We start from the raw sequence: 19,358 nt of genomic DNA, 5'->3' as shown, positions 1-19,358 counted from the left end.
ACAAAAGCTGAAAAAAGAGAGTATGCTAGATAAAACAGAGAAAAGAGAACAGAGCTACGGTGAAACCAGTATAGCCAGACATTTCCATCAGTGTAATCATAGGGTGAGTGAGTTGCGATGGCTCGTACTGGGTGAGTAAGATGGCTCGTACTGGGTGAGTACTGGGTGAGTAAGATGGCTCGTACTGGGTGAGTAAGATGGCTCGTACTGGGCTCGTACTGGGTGAGTAAGATGGCTCGTACTGGGTGAGTAAGATGGCTCGTACTGGAAGAAGTAGAAGGGTCAGATAGCAAGCAGGTACAAAGGAAACTCCTACAGCGTGAGGTGTATTGGATTCAAAAAATGGAAGCAGTAAGCCCGAAAGGGTTAAATGAAAATTGTAATTTTAGTGTCTTTTTATAATGAATAGAACACTGATATCCTCTCCGTTTGTTTTACATGACTAGTTCCATGATTTTGATGTATTTTTCTACATTGTTTTAACAGATGTAAGATCTCGCGAGAGTGCGAGGTATACTTAATGGTGATGGGATGCACTTGTAGTAGGCTTGACAAAGGGAGCATGTGCTCTTGAAACGCCGCGATCTTCCTCATGGAAATGTTGGATTTCACCCCCTGCCGGAAACAGCGTCCAGATGGCTACATGCTGAATTAGGACGTTAAAAAAGGACTTGTGCCGCTACAACACACTGGGTGATATATGTAAAGTAATCATTGTTACCGATGTCCTTGCAGCCCTTGCTTAACTATATACATTACCTATCCACATTCCAGGGCTGCTGCTGCGGTCTTCTTCTCCACGGGTCCCGCACGCTCTAACTTCAGAGTGGCCTGTCAGCTGACAGGCCGATCAGCCAATCACAGGCCGGGACCGCTAGAGCGCGCAGGACCCGGGGAGAAGAAGACCGTAACAGCAGCCCTGGAACATGGATAGGTAATGTATATCTTCAGTTGCCGGCCGCGCACCGCTATTATACGTAGCTGTGCGTGGTCGGCGCCCGACGAAAATAGGTCCAAACCTATATTAACGATCAGCCGATGATCATTGTCATCGGATGATCGTTGTATTTATTACATGGAGCGATAATCGACCGAATAGGGCCGATTCGGCCGATTATTGTTCTGTGTAATAGTACCCTAAGTCACAGCCAACCCCTGAGAGAACAAAATGCCATCACGCTCGACCTCTATCTCCACCCATCATCACCTATCTCCTGGATTGACCACCTTCTCTGTTTTTATTTTACCTAAGCTGAATATTATTGCATTTATGATAGCTCTTGTAATGATTTGAGGCTGAGGTTTTAATTTCCTCTAAGCATGCCCTGACCTGTGTTACTTGCATTACCTTTTTTCCCTCTACTTGGCATTATCTTGAGCCGTATGTTTTTCTTTTTTTTTTCTATTGAAAAGAAAGAAAGAGACCACCTGGTCCATTGAATCTGCCCTTCTATTATTCCCTTTGTATTTTTCTCTTAGCATAGATGTGTTCATGCCAGACAGGTTTACATTTACTTATTGTTGGTATTTTACATAAAACGTATACCCAAATTATTTCTTGTTTTTGTCTCCTCGCCTTCTAAGACCCATCATTTTTCTTCAATCTATAAAACAATGTGACGGCTTGTTGTTTCTTTCTGAACCAATTGAGCTTTGTAATTTTCTATAAAATATATTGAACTATATTGTATAGGTGAACTAGGGAAAAAAAATGCAGTTTTAATTTTTTTGGAGGAAGGGGGTGGGGCTTTTTTATGTTACAATACGGTCAAACTTGCCTGTTATCTTCATTCTTCAGGTCAGTACAATAACTACAATACCCAATTTGCGTAGTTTTTTTAAATTATGTAATGGTTTTCATATTTTCTTTTTATTATTATGGCTAAAAATACTGTTTTGACTACTTTAACTTTTTAATTTATTTTTACCTTGGGATTGGAGATGAGCGAACCTCTAGCATGCCCGAGTCCATCCGAACCCGAGCATTCAGTATTTGATTAGCGGGGGGCTGCTGAAGTTGGATAAAGCTATAAGGTTGTCTGGAAAACATGGATACAGCCGATGACTATACCCATCTTTTCCACATAGCCTTAGGGCTTTATCCAACTTCAGCAGCCACCGCTAATCAAATGCTGAACGCTCAGGTTCGGATGAACTCTACCATGCTCGAGGTTCGTTCATCTCTACTAGGGATATGTATTTTTTCTTGGCTGAGCAATAGATTGGTCTCGGCAGCCATGGAGCCATAGTGCAGACCCCAGGCTGCTATGACAATGGACTAGTTCCTCGAAATCTTGTCACAGGAGGCCAATCTGCCCCATTTTACCACCAATGATGGGCCTTTGACGGTGTCATTTAAACAGTTATTAGTCCACAAAGAACTATGGATCAGTGCGGTCTATTAGTGGTCGTTCTCTGCTGCTGAGTGTAGCCACTAGGCATGGAGTGGGCAGGACTCCTAAACCATCTCCATACACCCCTAATGACACTTAGGGGTTAATATTGAAATTTTGTAGTCTCCAGAATTTTCTTGTTCAGATTAGACTGGACCATCAGAGTATCACTTCAAGGGTTAAGCTCAGGTTCTCATCAGGGAAGATAGAAAGGGTAATCGCTCAGGGACCTTTATTCTTGTTCACCAGCTCCACAGATATTCCCATAATAACAGGTTCCGATACATATTTAACAAAAGGCTACAAATTGAGATACAGCACAATTGTATTTAATTTATTATATTATAATATCAGCAAATAACTGCAATCCTTACATCATCATATCCAAGAGTGTTACCATCATCTGCCGGTAACTTCATCAACCATAAGCAGCACTTGCAGAAGGCAGAGCCAACGGGGAATCAACACCCAGCCTGCTTCTGTCTTCCTCTCATCTGCCCCAGCTTTTCGTGTCTATTAAATATTGACGCACACCCCTTAGTGTTGCGTAAGCTTGGTATAACAGAGATTACTTGTCTAGAGCATTTTCTACCATGGAGTGGCCAGCTGTCCAGATTTACATAAGGTAGAGAAACAATCAACATGAACAATAGACCAAAACATTTGTCACGCAAAGTGTGTATAGAAGCTGTGTAACTTATGAGTGGATCCATGAGGTAATACACAGGGCTGAAGGCTTTGTAAGGAGTATGAAATTAATTCCATAGTGTAGACTTCATTAAGCCACAAGTTAGTCCTAGTACTACAATCCACCCTTGACTATTTCAAGGCTACGTCCAGTGTCAGACTGGGGTATCTGGGGCCCACCAGAGGAAATGATCCTGGGGGCCCACCAATAAAGAACCAGTGAGAAACGACATGTCAATTAATGTTAGTGCAGGTTATAAAGCTGGGGGCCCACCGGGTCCTCTGGTGGGCCAGTCCGACACTGGCTACGTCTCCTCCCCGCTTTGCCGCACCCCCTACCTACCCATCAGATGAGCAGGGGTTACAGCAGGCGCACACCAGAGGAGGGGATGAACTTGTGCCTTCTGCCTAGTGTGTGCCAGGGATGCAACAATAGTAAATGTCCCCCTATGGCTTCTACCTCTTTTGTCCATTTGTCAGTTGCTACTAACAGAAACCTGGGGTCACGGTTAGGCTTAAAAAAAGAAATAAAGAAATACATGTCAAGAAATATAAAACACAAATGTCCCTTTTTGTGTAGATCTTCTTCTTAGAACCTAATGCTATAGGGTGTCTGGTGCAGGGAATCAGGGGAATTATTGTGATCTCACCGTGAGGTGACTTCACTACTTCTCCAGGTTGGCCAAAGAACAGACCTTAAGCAGGCATCTGCTCCCACAATTTACTTTCTTTAGCGGTGCTGTGCCTGGTGAGGGTTGTCTTCCACCACATCTGAATCATTTTGGCACCCTTACAGTTGATCATTTCGGCTCTTCAGGTCTCTCTGCATTTCGAGCCTTACTGAAGATTGAGTTTAGAGATAGACTTGAACAGCTGTCAGTATCCGGATAGAAATGAATCAGTCCACAGCAGATGGCAAACATAGTTTGGAATGAGTATGGCAACTCTGATCTTCGTCACACAAGACCAGTAGATCATGGCCTACAAGTGTCCTTGGTGGCTCCTGTGCCTCTTCTCTGCCCAGGAAAGTGTTTCTGTTAATATCAAGGACATGATCTTCTCTCTCCCTAATCTAACTATCCATATATTCATTTCATCTAACATCCAAACGCCGTTTATTTATCTTATATCGTCTCAATCTATCGTATGACTCGGCCCCTGATGTCCACCAGGGAGAAGGGGCAAACCTACGCCTGTATCCCCATCTCGCCTGTTGGGCTTATGGGGTGTGTGTGAGGGAAGGGGGGTATGGGGGCACGGCAAGGCCGGGAGGAGGTGTGGATTAATCATGATTTACGCCTGTGAGCAAAAAGTTGCAAGCTGCAAGTAGGTGTAGATTTGCTGCACAGAGCCTCTTAGTAAATGTGGCCGGGGGAAAAGGGGGCGGCGCTTTACTTGGGATCTTCATAAATTTGGGGTTATTTGCGGTCTTCATAAATGTACCCCATAAAGGCTGTGTTCCTATTACGTACTAACAATGACCATTTTAGTCATTGCCCATTGTTTAATGCTAAACCAGCATGATCATCAACATTAATTCTATCCATTGTTTTACAACAGCCATTGTTTGTGCTTCTCAGCATAGTGGGAACATAGCCATAAAATGTATATACAAGTATCCTTCAGTAACCATCCCATGAAGAGCAAATACATTATGATCTATTGGCATACATGAATGCAGATCTCTGCCCAGTCATGGTTTCTTATGCATATTTTGAGTTACCCAAGTGGTCACCCAATGACATGAACACAATTCACCGATCCTTCCATTTCATCTTTTATCAATATTTTTCAATCCCTCAAGTTTATTGAATTTATTATGTTATTTTTGCTTCTTACTTCTTGGCTCAAAAAAAAAAAATCAAATCAGCATTCAGATATATCACTTGTACGGCACCACGCATATATCTGAAGACAATTCAGGCTTTTGTCATTCATTATATATATATATATATATATATATATATATATATAATATATATATATATATATATATATATAAACTTAAGGGACTGACATTCTGCATAAGAGGTCTCACCTCTTTCCTCCCACCAACACCATTCTTAAAGTGGCCATAAACCTTAAATAACTGACGGCCGAACAATCATTGGGCTCTAAGTTAAATCTCCCACCCATCATCAGTTCTCCCCATACACAGAAGCGCTTCAGTCCAGTTCGTGATTTTCCATTATGGCCAACCACTATCGCCACCAAAAACATCTGTCGTTGGTGGTGGTCCTATACATGCTAGACTGATGGCCAAACAGCTATGGGTTTGACTGAAAATAGTCTAAAGTGCATGGGAGCCTTAAGGGGGCATTCACAGAAACCAGTCCATGCATGAACGGTGTCCTCAGAGTTCCCAGCATCATGATATATTTTAATGTCGTGAGCTATGAAACTGCTTTAAAGTTCACGCTGTATGACAGCCGCCTGGTTGTGTCAGTACACTAGCGCAAAGTTTTTAACAGTTACGGATCTTGCAACATCATAATTAATTATGCTGCTGGGAGCTGCAAGGACTACTCCACAGGACGTTGTCCATGCATGGACTGGTTTCTGCGGATGGGTGAATGACCCATGTCCAGGTCTTTGCACTTTCTTTCTTCTGGTCAGTTGTCTGTAACCCTGGAATCAGAAAGGCCTACTACTGAGTGTTTTGATGTGTCACAGAATAGACAACACATGTGACAATACGGATACAAACATAAAGCATACATGGTCCCATCAAAACTTACAATTCACACAAAGTGGGGAAAAAAGCAAAAAACATGAAGCTCCATTTGAAAATGTAAAAAAAAAGCCTCAAAATTTTATCTTCTAAGTAAATACTGAAAAATATTTTCACATTGTTCTTTTCTGGCCACATGTTCTTTCTGGGTTCCTAAAATATAAATTAATATGCAAAAGAAGAGCCTGTGGAGCCTCATTTAAGAGTCTCAAATTTCCCTCCAGGAAAGACCCAGCCAAGGGTTGGTTCCTGTAGGTCTAAGTAATGACAAGGGAAAAACCAAGGCCAGGTATCCATCCACAGACAGCTGTTTCGGGGTGTTGCCCCTCATCAGTGTGGAGCAGGATTCTGGCTAGGTGGGAGCAATGCCTAGTAGAGCCATGAGAGAAACAGATCACTGGTCAAAGGGAGACCAGCAAAACGATAACACTGCTGGGTCCTTCCCGGAGGGATATCTGGCTAGTCCTGTGTTTTAAGACTCTAAAATTAAGCTCCACGGCTTCTTTTGCATATTTATGTTTCCCAGGGAGCAATGCACCTAGGATTTCACTGCATTGAGTGCTTTAAACGGCAGCCGGCAGTGTTATCTTTGGCTGGTCTCCCTGAGATCAACAATCTGTTTCTCTCATGGCTCTACTAGGCATTGCTCCCACCTAGCCAGAATCCTGCTCCACACTGATGAGGGGCAACACCCCGAAACAGCTGTCTGTGGATGGATACCTGGTCTTGGATTTTCCTTTGTCATTGCATTGACTTATAGGGCCATTTAGTATGGTGGTTTTGGTGGTTCCCTTACAGGAGCCACCCCTTGGCTGGGTCCTTCCCGGAGGGATATCTGGCTAGTCCTGTGTGTTGAAACTCTTAAATAAGGCTCCACGGGCTCTTCTTTTGCATATGCATGTTTCCCAGGGAGCAATGCACCTAGGAGTTTACTGCATTGAGCGCTTTAACCGGAAGCTGGCAATATTACCATTTGGTGTTTCTCTCATAAAATATAAATGAGTAATTATTGGTATTTTCACACAATTGCAGTTTTTGGTGTCCATCCGGCACAACTGCGAAAAACAATTTTTTTTTATCAGAGCAAAACTTCTCTCCAGCTGTGGAAAAAAAAATAAAAACACACTGTTAGAAACATTCATATATTATTTTTTAAACCTAATAAGGTACAATCAATGTTATTACCATGTGGATTACTCTTATGTTACGTCCTGGGATCACATGTGGTGCAAGAGCTGTGCCCGAGCTATCCACAGTGGGTCCCTGCTGTCAGTGATAGCCTGGCACCCGCCACAGCTGCTGAGACCCAGGCCGAGCCCAGATCGTGGCAGTTAACCCTACAGGTGCTGCGATCAATTGCAGATTGCATCATCTATAGTGCAGAAAAGAGGGAGAATTCTCCCTCTGTTCACATTGGGGCTGTGCCCCCAATTCAATAATAAATGTAGGGGGAAAGGACATATATTTAGTATCCCCTTGTGTGTAATGACGCTGGCAATAAAAGTATCACATGATTAAACCCGCACTCTTTCCAAAGAAAATGTAAAATGAGATAGATGCTAATTTTGTAATTTTTCATGAAAAATGTAAATTTTTCACAAAAATATTGTATGGCTATCGGACAAAATTTACCACTATCCTAAAGTACAATATGTTGTGAGAAAACAATCTTAAAATCACTTGTATAAGTTATAGCATCACAGAGCTACAACCACATAAACTGAGACAGGTCACATTTAAAAAAATGGGATCTGGTCCTAAGGGTATGTGCACACTGAGGAATCCTCGAGGAATTGTAGTTGAAAGTTTTCTGCTTGAAATTCCTCGCCTATTCTGCTCTGGCAGAATAGGAGCTGAATTTGAGCAGAATTCAAGCAAAATACAAGCGGAATTCAAGGAAAATGTAAGCCCCATTGACTTCTATAGGATTCCTCTAGCAGAATCCACCCGCTCATTCTTTGGGCGGAACGAGGAATCCGGACGGAATTCCGGACGATAATTTCCTCTGTGTGCACAGACAGACGGAATTCCCATTTTGCTCTATAGAAAGGAGCAATGTTGCATTTAAACGTGCAGAATTCTGCATGTATTTTGCGGAGTAATCTGCACGGAATTCCGCGAGAATTGCTCAGTGTGCACATACCACCGTTCCCCACCGCCGGCTGTCATCTTCAGCAGCAACGTCACAGCGCGGCTGAGCGATTACCCGCTCAGCGAGTCAGTGACTGGGGCAGCATCCCTTACTCAATCACTCAGCCGGGGTCGTGACGTTGCAGCTAGAAGAGCTGCAGGTCCCTGGCTAATGTGAACATGAGCCTGGGAGCGGCACCACAGAGGTATGAGGATGGGTACCTGCCTGCCGATTTTAGTGTTTGTGGGACTTCTTTAAGGCCAAAATCAGCCCAGTACTAAAGGGGTTAAGAGACATGTACACCAGCTATATACCAAAACTTATGTCTCAAAAACAAAGTGTATATACAAGCTGTGTAACCCATATAACCTATAAGTAGATACATGAGGTAATACACAGGGGTGAAGACTTTGCACTGAATATAACATTGATGCAGCACACCATAGTACAGACACAAGTCCATGTATTTTTTACAGTGTTTCCCCGAAAATAAGACACCCCACCTACTCTATCCTCTAACCTAAAATAAGGCATCCCCCGAAAGTAAGGCATCCCCCATTCCCCCGCCCCACCACGCCACCCAGGACTCACCTAATAACCTTGTGGACCTTCGAAACCAGCACCGCAGACAGCCTGGTCCATGGCCCCCACGTCCTCCGCACGTCTCCCCACACGCCTGACCCTACGCTGACGCAGCCGCATGCCTGACCTGACGCCGACGCACACCTGACCCGCTGCTGAGGTTAAGTATTCTGGGGAGGTCCGAATGTCTTATTTCTCTCCAACTTCCCCCCCCTCCCAGCCAGGGGAAAAAAAGACATCCCCCGAAAATAACACATAGGGTGAGATTCACCAGACTGCAATAATGTGAGCGATGTGGCATGGTGTATGAGCAGGGCCGGCGTCAGCACAGGGCTTATCCAGGCAAGTGCCGGGGCCCACAGTGCCTCTAGGGCCCCAGAGAGGCCCGGGGTTCTGATGTTCAGCCTGATCACTATAGTGCAGGGTGAGCGGGCTGAACATCAGAAGACACAGGAGAAGGAGCAGGACCTGTATAGAGAGAGAAAAGGGTGAAGGACCTGATCACATGACCCGAAGGTCCTCAACCTTACAGTGTGGAGAGAAGTCTGACAGAGAGGAAGAGGGAGAAGACTGAGCTATTAGTGGTGTGTTTGTGTCTGAGTGTGTCAGTGTCAGTCAGTCAGTGTCTGTGTCAGCAATGTGTGTTTGTGTATGTTAGTGGTGTCTCAAGTGATTGCGCATAGTGTGTGGATGGTTGAGGGGCCGGCTAAGGCTCTGCTGCCCGAGGGCCCGCAAAAACCTGTAGCAGGCCCTGTGTATGAGGCTGCTCAGGGGCCATGGAGGGATCATAAACTGCTTTTATCTACCTGCAAGGACCTGAAATGTAAAGGGCCCCCCTTTATAAAAGGGGGACACACGGGATTGCGCCCCCACCCCCCTTTTTAGTACAAGTTTGGTTTTACATGTATGTGGTAGTTGTTCTCTCCCCCCCCCCTTCTTTCTATTCCTACAGGTACCACAAGCCTTGGAGATTCTGCTTAGCAACAGCCAGCGTTGTGATTGGTGATTACAGCTGTGTGGGAATACAGTGAGCTAAAAATAGAAAGGTGCCCTCTGTTTGGATTGGTCAGCTGGCTGAGAGCGGGAGATTTGGAATGGTATTTATAGGGGAGCCGGCTCTCAGCTGTGTCAGTCAGAGTAGCTGTACAGAAGAAGCTGCTCTGCTGTGTACTGCTGGTTTCTGTGAAAGAGCTAAGGGCACACTGGGCTAGAGCGGTGCTTGTAAGCATAGCAAGGCTGTTAGTGTGTCCCTGTAAAAGAGCTTCAGCAGTACCTGTCACATAGCTAACAGGTTTCAGCAGCTGCCATAGTCGGTATAGAGAGCCTTCTCACTGAGCTTATCCGGAGGGCAGAAGGAGCTGGAGGTGAAGCATGGCTGAGGCGGTGTCTAGCAGAGCCGGTGTCCGAGGAAGTTGCTCCCTAGCGTATGGAGGAAGAGGAGAATTGTGTGCCGTATACTGCCCCCTAGAGACCTGGAGGTATTACAAGAGGCGAGTGCTGCGGAAGACAGGAGGCATAGAGGAAGAAGCAGCCGGGGGGAGCGGCCATATAAGCGGAGTAGGAGCAGTAAGAGAGCTGATTCAGCTCCCCTCCCGCCGCCCCCTTCTGGCAGTACCCCCGGCACATCGCCATCATAGCCGAGGTTCCCATAGGAGCCGCGGTGCAGCCTCCCCACAGATGACCGCGCCCCCACCGGTGTCCGCAGCCCCGCAGGTGACCGCAGCCCCGCAGGTGTCCGCATCCCAGCAGAGTGCCGCAGAGGAGTTTACACCGCAGCAGATCCGTGGAGAGGAGTCAGCAGCTGTGGGTGAGAACATCAATGTGGGTCCTGTCCCTGATGTGAGCAGGAGTGATTTGTTTGCCAATGATGCTGTGAAAAAGTTTTGTGCCCTGGTAGCTAAAGGGTTTAATAGCAGTCCACCGCTGGCTAATGTGTGGTCTCAGAGTACGATTGCTGTACCTAATGTGTCAGTTCCAGGTTCAGAGCGCTCTGCTTCTTGTAATACGCCAGTGATTGAGAAGTATGCTGGTGTGCCTGAGATTTGTGTTAAAGAGGCTCTAGCCTGGGAGCAGAGCGCTCTGCTTCTTAAATACGCCAGTGATTGAGAAGGTGCTGATGTGCCTGAGATTTGTGTTAAAGAGGCTCTAGCCTGTGAGATGTCACCGCTTGGCTTCCACTTACAATTATGTGTGAAGGAAAAAATCTGGAAGGGTGAATTTGTAGATGTGATGTCATTGCTACCTGCTAGTAAGGATGTGTTGGTGAAGCGTACAGATGATAAACCTGATGATGTTAAAAAGTCACCACCTCGTTCTATTTTTAACTGGTTACATGCTTATTAAGCCATCTATTGTGCTGTAGTGGGAGAGAAGCGCCCTGAGCTGTGTTCCTCCTTATTTCAGCACATGGATAAGATATTAGAGGCATACCGCAGTTTTGGCGGTATGGCCTGGTTTAACTATGATGAAATGTTTGAGCCTGGAAAGAATGTTGCTCATCTTGCCAGGTTCCCAGACAGGCAGAAAGCTGAATTGATTATTCATGGGTTCTCAATTGGCTTTGATGTTCCGCCTTAGGATGGTTTAGGATGCGTGGTGGTGGACAATTTAAAATCTGTGTCCTTGCATGAGGCCGTGGGTAGGGACAAAATAATGAAGGAAGTTCGGGAAGGGAGGGTTGCGGGACCTTTTTCTGCACCCCCCTTTCCTAACTTTCGCATCTCCCCCTTAGGATTGGTCCCTAAAAAGGAGCCAGGGAGTACAGGTTAATTCATCATTTATCTTACCCGTTGCACTCTTCCTTGAATGATAATGCAGATAAATCTTTGTCATCAGTTTCTTATGCTTCATTAAATGACGCTGTAAGAGTTATTCGTGTTTTTTTGGTGTTCGGGCCCTGTTAGCTAAATGTGATGTAAAGTCTGCGTTCCGTTTGTTACTGGTTAATCCTGAAGGTTTTAGTTCACTTGGCTTTTGTTTTGATAATAATTATTACTTTTATCGTTGTTTACCAATGGGTTTTACTCTTTCATGCTATTACTTTGAGTTTTTTTTTTTTTTTTTTTTTGCAACGTTTCTGCACTGGATGGTGAATTATGGGGTACCGGATGGTGCCGTCGTTCACTACCTAGACGATTTTCGGTTTATTGGTTTATTGCCGTGTCACTGTTTAGAGTTTCTAGGTATCACATTGGATACAGTGAGAATGGAATTCAGATTAAAAGTTATCCAGATTAAAATGCGCATTGAAGTGTATGTTACAGAAAGTTAAGGTGACTTTAAAGGAATTGCAATCAGTTTTAGGTTTGTTGGCTTTTATTATGCGTGTCATTCCTATGGGTCGTATATTTCTAAGAGACTCTATGCAGCTACTGCTGGTTTAAAATCTCCCCGTGCTCACATCCGCCTTACCAAACCGCTTAGGGAGGATCTGAGCATGTGGTTGGAGTTTGTATCTACTTTGAATGGTCATTCTGTCTTTTTACCGGAGTTTGTAGAGTCTGATGCTATTGCTTTATATACTGATGCGGCGAGTGCTCACGGTTACGGGGCTTATTTTGCTGGATAGTGGTCAGCTGAGCCTTGGCCTGATACATGGGTCCAGGCTGGTGTATGGAAGAATATTGTTCTGTTAGAATTATTCCCGGTGTTTTATTAAGGTCTGATAATAAAGGAGTCATTTATGCAGTGAATTGCCTGTCTTCAAAATCAGCCATGGTTATAAAATTGTTACGCCACTTAGTATTGTACTGTATGTCTAATAAGATCTGGCTAAAGGCTGTACATTTACAGGGTAGTAAGAACACTATAGCTGATTCTTTATCTCGTGGTCAGTTTGCAGATTTCCGGCGTCTGGCTCCGGAGGCGGTGGCTGTGGGCACTGCTTGCCCAAATCACTTGTGGTCGCTGATCTGGGACTAACAGCGCAGCTAATTAGGAAGTCAGTGGCACCTCGTACTTGGACTGCCTACGCAGTTGCATGGTCCCAGTGGAAGTCTTTTGTTTTTCCTTACAGGAGCACCATCTACAACATGATGTGTGGTTGTTATTAGCTTTTGTAAATATGTTAATTGCTAAACAGCTTTCTCACTCTGCTATAGTGAAATCTTTGTATGGTGTTTCGTTCTTTTTTAAAATTCTGGGTCTGCATAGTATTTCTAGTTTTTTCCTTATTAAACAGGTTCTTAAAGGTTACAAAAAGGGACGTGTCTCTCCAGATGTGCGTCGCCCTATTACTATTGATCTGTTATTAAAGTTACATGAAGTTTTACATATTGTTTGTTGTTCTAGTTTTGAGGATGTTTTGTTTAAAGCATTATTTTCATTAGCTTTCTTTGGCGCTTTTCGCCTGGGTGAGTTAGTATCATTTAGTAAAACCTCTCCCTCGGGCTTGTTGTTTTCAGACATTTCTATTAGTTTTGGCGTTTTATGTGTTTTGTTAAGATATTCTAAACTGATCAGCTGGGTAGGGGTTCGCTTGTAAAGTTAAATACATTTAGTGGCTCTGTAGTTTGTCCAGTACAGTGTATGGCGGCTTTTCTTGCTGTTAGACCTGCTATTGATGGTATTTTATTTATACACCAGGATTTGTCTTTTGTTACTAGGTACCAGTTTAACAGGGTTCTTAAGTTGCTTTGCGGAGCTAGGCCTCTCTGAATTGCGTTTTACCAGTCACTCTTTCAGGATTGGCGCGGCAACTGAGGCCGCTGCAGCAGGGTTGGACGAGCAGTTGATTAAGCGTTTGGGCAGATGGGACTCTGATCGCTTTAGATTATACATTTAGACCTGGTTTAGTTCATTAGTAATTATCTTCTTTTCTTTCAGGTAAGAGTAGGCGTGTATGGATCCTAGGCCACTCATTTGTGGTATGGGCTTCCAAGAGAGCTGAGCGGCATAATTATGGGGTAAACCTGAGTTTTGACTTGGAGCAGTTTGAGGTGCAGTGGTTCGGGTATAGTGGTCTCCGGTGGAGGGAAATATATGCCATCCTGCATAGTCTAGCCTCAGCTCTGCCCCCCCCCGGATATTTTAATTATACACGCCGGGGGCGATGACATAGGAAAATTAAAAACTCTGGACTTATTGTGGAGATCAAGAGGGATCTGTCGTTGTTTAAATGTATTTTTTCCTGAGTGTATTTTAGTTTTTTCTGAGATCATTCCTCGTCTCTCCTGGATGCGCAAAGGACTGTACTTCTACGAAAAAATTAGGAAGCGTATTAACTTTGCAGTGTCTAAATTTATCCCCTCTCTAGGTGGCCTATCATTTAGGCACCTGGACCTTGAGGGATATTTACCCGCCTTTATTGGTCTGACCTCGTGCACCTATCCGACATTGGGTCAGACATTCTAAATGCCAATTTTCAGTCAATTATAGAATTGGGTGCCGTGGCACTGTTGGAGGTGGGGCCTGGTCAGCTTCTCTGACCAGGCAGGTGGGGTATTGTCGCCCTGCTCTCAGGGCGGGCATGTCCTTCTGTTAAGCTATGGCTCGGTTATTTATTTATTGATTTATTTATTGATTAAATTATTTGATTATTTATGATATTGGTGCTTAACAGTGTATTTGCTTACCCTTATTAAAGTGCCACGGCCTTTATATTCCAAATGCTTGTTAGTCTTATTTCAGGGGGGGTATTGGGGGCTGCATTTCCGTGTAAAGGGCCCCCCTTTATAAAAGGGGGACACACGGGATTGCGCCCCCACCCCCCTTTTTAGTACAAGTTTGGTTTTACATGTATGTGGTAGTTGTTCTCTCCCCCCCCCCCTTCTTTCTATTCCTACAGGTACCACAAGCCTTGGAGATTCTGCTTAGCAACAGCCAGCGTTGTGATTGGTGATTACAGCTGTGTGGGAATACAGTGAGCTAAAAATAGAAAGGTGCCCTCTGTTTGGATTGGTCAGCTGGCTGAGAGCGGGAGATTTGGAATGGTATTTATAGGGGAGCCGGCTCTCAGCTGTGTCAGTCAGAGTAGCTATACAGAAGAAGCTGCTCCCACCCGCCCTCCCTTATGTTCAAGGACTTTGTCGTGGCACTTTGATAGAGGGGGTATTGTCGCCCTGCTCTCAGGGCGGGCATGTCCTTCTGTTAAGCTATGGCTCGGTTATTTATTTATTGATTTATTTATTGATTAAATTATTTGATTATTTATGATATTGGTGCTTAACAGTGTATTTGCTTACCCTTATTAAAGTGCCACGGCCTTTATATTCCAAATGCTTGTTAGTCTTATTTCAGGGGGGGTATTGGGGGCTGCATTTCCGTGACCTTCTTACTGATATCCCAGGTCCTTGCAGGCAGCAGGCGGACATGTGAGGAAGGAGGTAATAGGGACGGTGGGAAACATGTATATAAGGGAGCATTATATGTGAGACAGGGGACCATACGGCTATATACTAGCTCTATATTATCTGTATACTAGCTCTATATTATCTGTATACTAGCTCTATAAGAGATGTATAGGATCTGTATAGGAAATGTATATTAGCTCTATAGGACATGTAGCTCTGTAGAAGATGTATACAAGCTCTATAGGAAATGTATAGGATTTGTATACTAGCTACATAGACAATGTGTAGGATCCGTATACTATCTGTATGGGAGATGTATATTAGCTCTATAGGACTTGTATACTATCTGTATATGATCTGTTTACTAGCTCTATAGGAGATGTATAGGATCTGTATACTAGCTCTATAGCAAATGTATAGCGCTGTATAGAAGACATATAGGGGGAGATTTATCTAACATGGTGGAAAGTGAAACTGGCTCAGTCGCCCCTAGCAACCAATCAGATTCCACCTTTCATTCCTCACAGACTCTTTGGAAAATGAAAGCTGGAATCTGATTGGTTGCTAGGGGCAACTGGGCCAGTCTCACTTTACACCATGTTTGATAAATCTTCCCCATAGGATTTATATACTACAGGTAGCTCTATAGGAGATGCATAGGATCTGTACACTACAGGTAGCTCTATAGGAGATGCATAGGATCTGTATACTACAGGTAGCTCTATAGGAGATGTATAGGATCTGTATCTAGGATTAGTAATGAGCAAACTTACTGAATGTTTGATTTCGTCTGAACCTGAACGCTCGGTATGTGACTCCCAGTGGGTCAGTAAGTTCGCGGATCAAAAAATTTGGCACATTGTGGTTTCACATACAATCCCTTGAAGACCTGCACTGTAAGGCTGGGTTCACACATAGTATTTTTGCTCAGTATTTTGGTCCTTACATTGCAATCAAAACCAGGAGTGGATTGAAAACACAGACAGGCTATGTTCACACACTGTTGAAATGTAGTTGATGGTCGTCATTTTATGACAAATAATGGCTGTTATTTCAAAACAACGGCCAATGTTTTAAAATAATGACAATTATTTGCCATTAAATGACGGCCATTAACAAAATTTCAACAGTGTGTGAACATAGTCTGTGTTTTCAATCCACTCCTGGTTTTGGTTGCAATATGAGGACAAAAAATAATGTGTGTGAACATGACCTAATACTGCGCCGCAAGCAGCAGTTTCCAGGCAACCGGTCATTGTGCCTGCATGGTCAGTAGCAGGATCCAGGTTGTAATACACAGCCGGAACATTAGGTCCGTTTCTGGGAGGGTAACCCATAAATGCTGCGCTCAGTAGCGGTAATGTTTCAATATTTTCAATATTTGAAAGCCTTTTACATTATACAAAAAGAAAAAAATTAAGTTAAATAAAATGACTTAAAATTATGCCAGAGCCCCTCCCACATTTAAACTTTAAATCGCCCGTTTCCCATTTTATAAATAAAACATGTAAAAATAAATGAACCCTTCACGTCCACAATACGTGTATATATATATTCCTACTGCACATGCTCCATGCAGTAGGAACGTATATAAAGTTTCCAGAACAGAAGGGGCTTTAACCCCTTAACGACCACGGGTGTATATTTACGCCCCCGCTGCCTTGGCCTTAAGGCAGGAGGACGTAAATGTATGCCCTGCCGGGGGTCCCAGGCTGTGGAGCGGGCTCAGGAATACACGGCCACCCGCCATTAACCCCTCAAATGCTGCGATCGCTGCGTTTAAGTGTAAGTGTCAGGAGCACCTGGGGAGGTCCCGATCGCACTGCCTGACTGACAGGGGTCTGCTGCTTACCTCCGTGCAGTCTGGTCTTCTGCCACAGGCCACAGGCAGGCTCTATCAGAAGATCACAGATACCACTGATCACTGCTATGGATCAGTGTGAGAAATCTAATGTATTGATGTAAAAGTCCCCTAAGGGGACTTAAAAAGTGTAAGGAAAAAAAAATCAATAAGTTTCAAAACATGTCCCAAAGCCCTTCCCCCAATAACCACCTGTCACTGACTGATCTAGACCTCTGCAGCATTGGTTCGGGGTCCCGATCACTTTTACTGACAGGAAGGGGTAAGCCACTTACCTCTGCCTTGCTGGATCCGCGATTATTGCATAGAGTCTGCTCTTAGAATTATTAAAATATCACAATATTTTTCCTACCTGGTTTCCTACCTGGCTGATTTTTTTATATTATATATCAGAAAAAAAATAAAAAGCGGTAATTTTTTTTTACACCAATATCATACAAATAAAAACTAGAGATTATGGCACAACAAATAAGCCCTCAACCAGTCCTGTAGATGGAAAAATAAAAGCATCATGGCTCTTAAAAGGCGAGGTGGCCACACTGCTTCATTGTGACCTGGACATCCGGGCATCAATGATCTTGATCATAAAGGGGTTAGATGATAAAATAAACATGATACTGTAGCATGCACAATTGTTTGATCTAATAAAATATAACAATATTTTTTCTGCACAGTGAACAGTGTAAAAACTCAAAAAATACAATTCCCATCATGCCTGGACAGCCAAAGCCTCTATGGTAGCTATGCCACAGGAATATATAGAGCTGCGGGTCCCCTTTAAAAGTCAAGTACACAGATAAGGTTATTCAATAATATAGTACCATCTAGTGCTACACGTAAGTATAACATGAATAATTCATACAAATTATCTCCCCCTAATAGAGCCACACATAATTACACAGACTAGAAATAAGGATAATTTATTTTTATATATATATATATATATATATATATATATTTTTTTTTTTTTTTTTTGATCAGAAGCCATATAAATACATGCCATCAGACTCCTCAAAATATATCAGATTATCAATGTGTTTTTCACAAAAATGTACCACTTTTTTCTTACCTTGATACATTTCCCTGTTTATGATTTTTAATGCAAGGTAAAGCATAGGGATAAAAAAAAATTTTTTGTGGATACAGCATAAATGATTACAAGAATAGTTAACAATCGTTAACCCAACCAATCACGTAAATAAAAGTAAATAAGAACCAATCGGCTATCTCTATAGATGATCGGCACTCACCGCGTAAATGGAGCCTTACTTGAATTTACTCAATGTCTTCTTCTGACTGATTTTCTTTAAAGTGTGAATTACCTTTATCCTTAAAGCTTCAGTCCTTATCCCATAGATCAGAGGGTTTACAGTGCAGGAGATCAATAGACCGGCTACTGAGATTACAATATGTGTCACAGTAGATATGGGACCACTATACAACCGATACCTGAAAGCTACAAATAAGGAACATGCCATGAAAGTAGTATACGTGATTATATGGGTCACCAAGGTATGCATGGCTTTTTGGGAGGCTTCCTTAGATATCTTCAGGCAGATAATAATTGTGCATATGTAGCAGTAGATCACAATGACTGCGGAGCCTATGAAAATCAGCAAGGTCACAGTAGTGCCATAGACGGTATAGGTGAATGTGCTGCTACAAGCCAACCGGGTAAGAGACATTGTTTCACAGTACACGTTATAGATACTATTACCGCATAGTGTTATCCTGATCACCAACTGGAAACCTACCAACAGAATTAGAATAACAAATGACCAGATGAAAATCAAGGAGAATATGGCCTTCTTATTGGTCATCAAGGAGTGGTATCTCAATGGAAAACCAACAGCCAGGTATCTATCAAAGCCCATGATGGTAAATGATAGTATCTCTACTGAAATAAAGGTCTGAATAAAGAATGCTTGGGTCAGACATGCAGGCAGAGAGACGGTGGTCCATCCAGAGAACAAGTCTATGGTCAACTTGGGAAGAAACGCAGAGCTTCCAAACATAACATTCACCATCATTCCACATATAAGGATGTACATAGGTTCATGGAGAGACTGTTCTGTCCGTACAATATACACAACTAATGTACATAAGAATACCGTGCTGAGGTATATGAGAAGGGCGACCACAGAGTAGAAATATCTCAGCTGCTCCATCTCCTTGAGTCCTAAAAGAACAAAGTCTTGGATGTTGAAGACCATGGACACATTCTCCACCATAGTCTGCTCCGTATTATGTAGAACAAGGTCTTGGATGTTGTAGCCCATTGACACATTTTCCATCATATAAGACTGCTCAGTATCCTGTAGATTTGAAGTGTTATGTTAGAAATGGCCCTGTAGACCAGATCATCTAAACAGTGACAGAAAAAAACTGGTTCTTATATAGAACCACAACAGCGGTGGGGAATTCTCGTTAAAGAAACATAACAGATGAGCAGCTGGAGACGCCAGGGACTTCTGCCCAGTGGATCTCACCTACAGAACGCTGACTGTAACTAATGAGATCATTACATCTTAACTAAAGGTCTTTTTACTTGATGAGATCCTGAGGGTATTGTGAAGCCAATAGGAAGGGTAGTAGCACAAACAGGCAATTCATAGGTATAGCCTTAGTGGACAAAGGAGATGTCTATAATTCAGGAATATACTACATTTACGACAATATTCTA

General features: G+C 43.3%; 1 protein-coding gene across 1 annotated transcript; it reads right to left on the bottom strand.

Annotated features, from left to right (window-relative positions):
* Nucleotides 1-17,940: 17,940 nt before the first annotated feature.
* LOC138794077 (olfactory receptor 52E8-like) lies at nt 17,941-18,954 on the bottom strand. The gene has a single exon (XM_069972842.1). It carries the CDS (start codon nt 18,952-18,954, stop codon nt 17,941-17,943), a length of 1,014 nt encoding a protein of 337 aa, XP_069828943.1.
* Between the last annotated feature and the right edge of the window lie 404 nt (nt 18,955-19,358).

The sequence above is a fragment of the Dendropsophus ebraccatus genome, chromosome 5 (assembly GCF_027789765.1).
Source record: "Dendropsophus ebraccatus isolate aDenEbr1 chromosome 5, aDenEbr1.pat, whole genome shotgun sequence".
Classification (NCBI taxonomy): domain Eukaryota; kingdom Metazoa; phylum Chordata; class Amphibia; order Anura; family Hylidae; genus Dendropsophus; species Dendropsophus ebraccatus.
The sequence above is the reverse complement of the archived record's forward strand: the minus strand, read 5'-3'. Positions and strand labels throughout refer to the sequence as shown.

What these genes read in the sequence shown, in the direction of transcription:
- LOC138794077 (XM_069972842.1), bottom strand. Translation starts at nt 18,954, where the DNA reads ATGGGCTACAACATCCAAGACCTTGTTCTACATAATACGGAGCAGACT.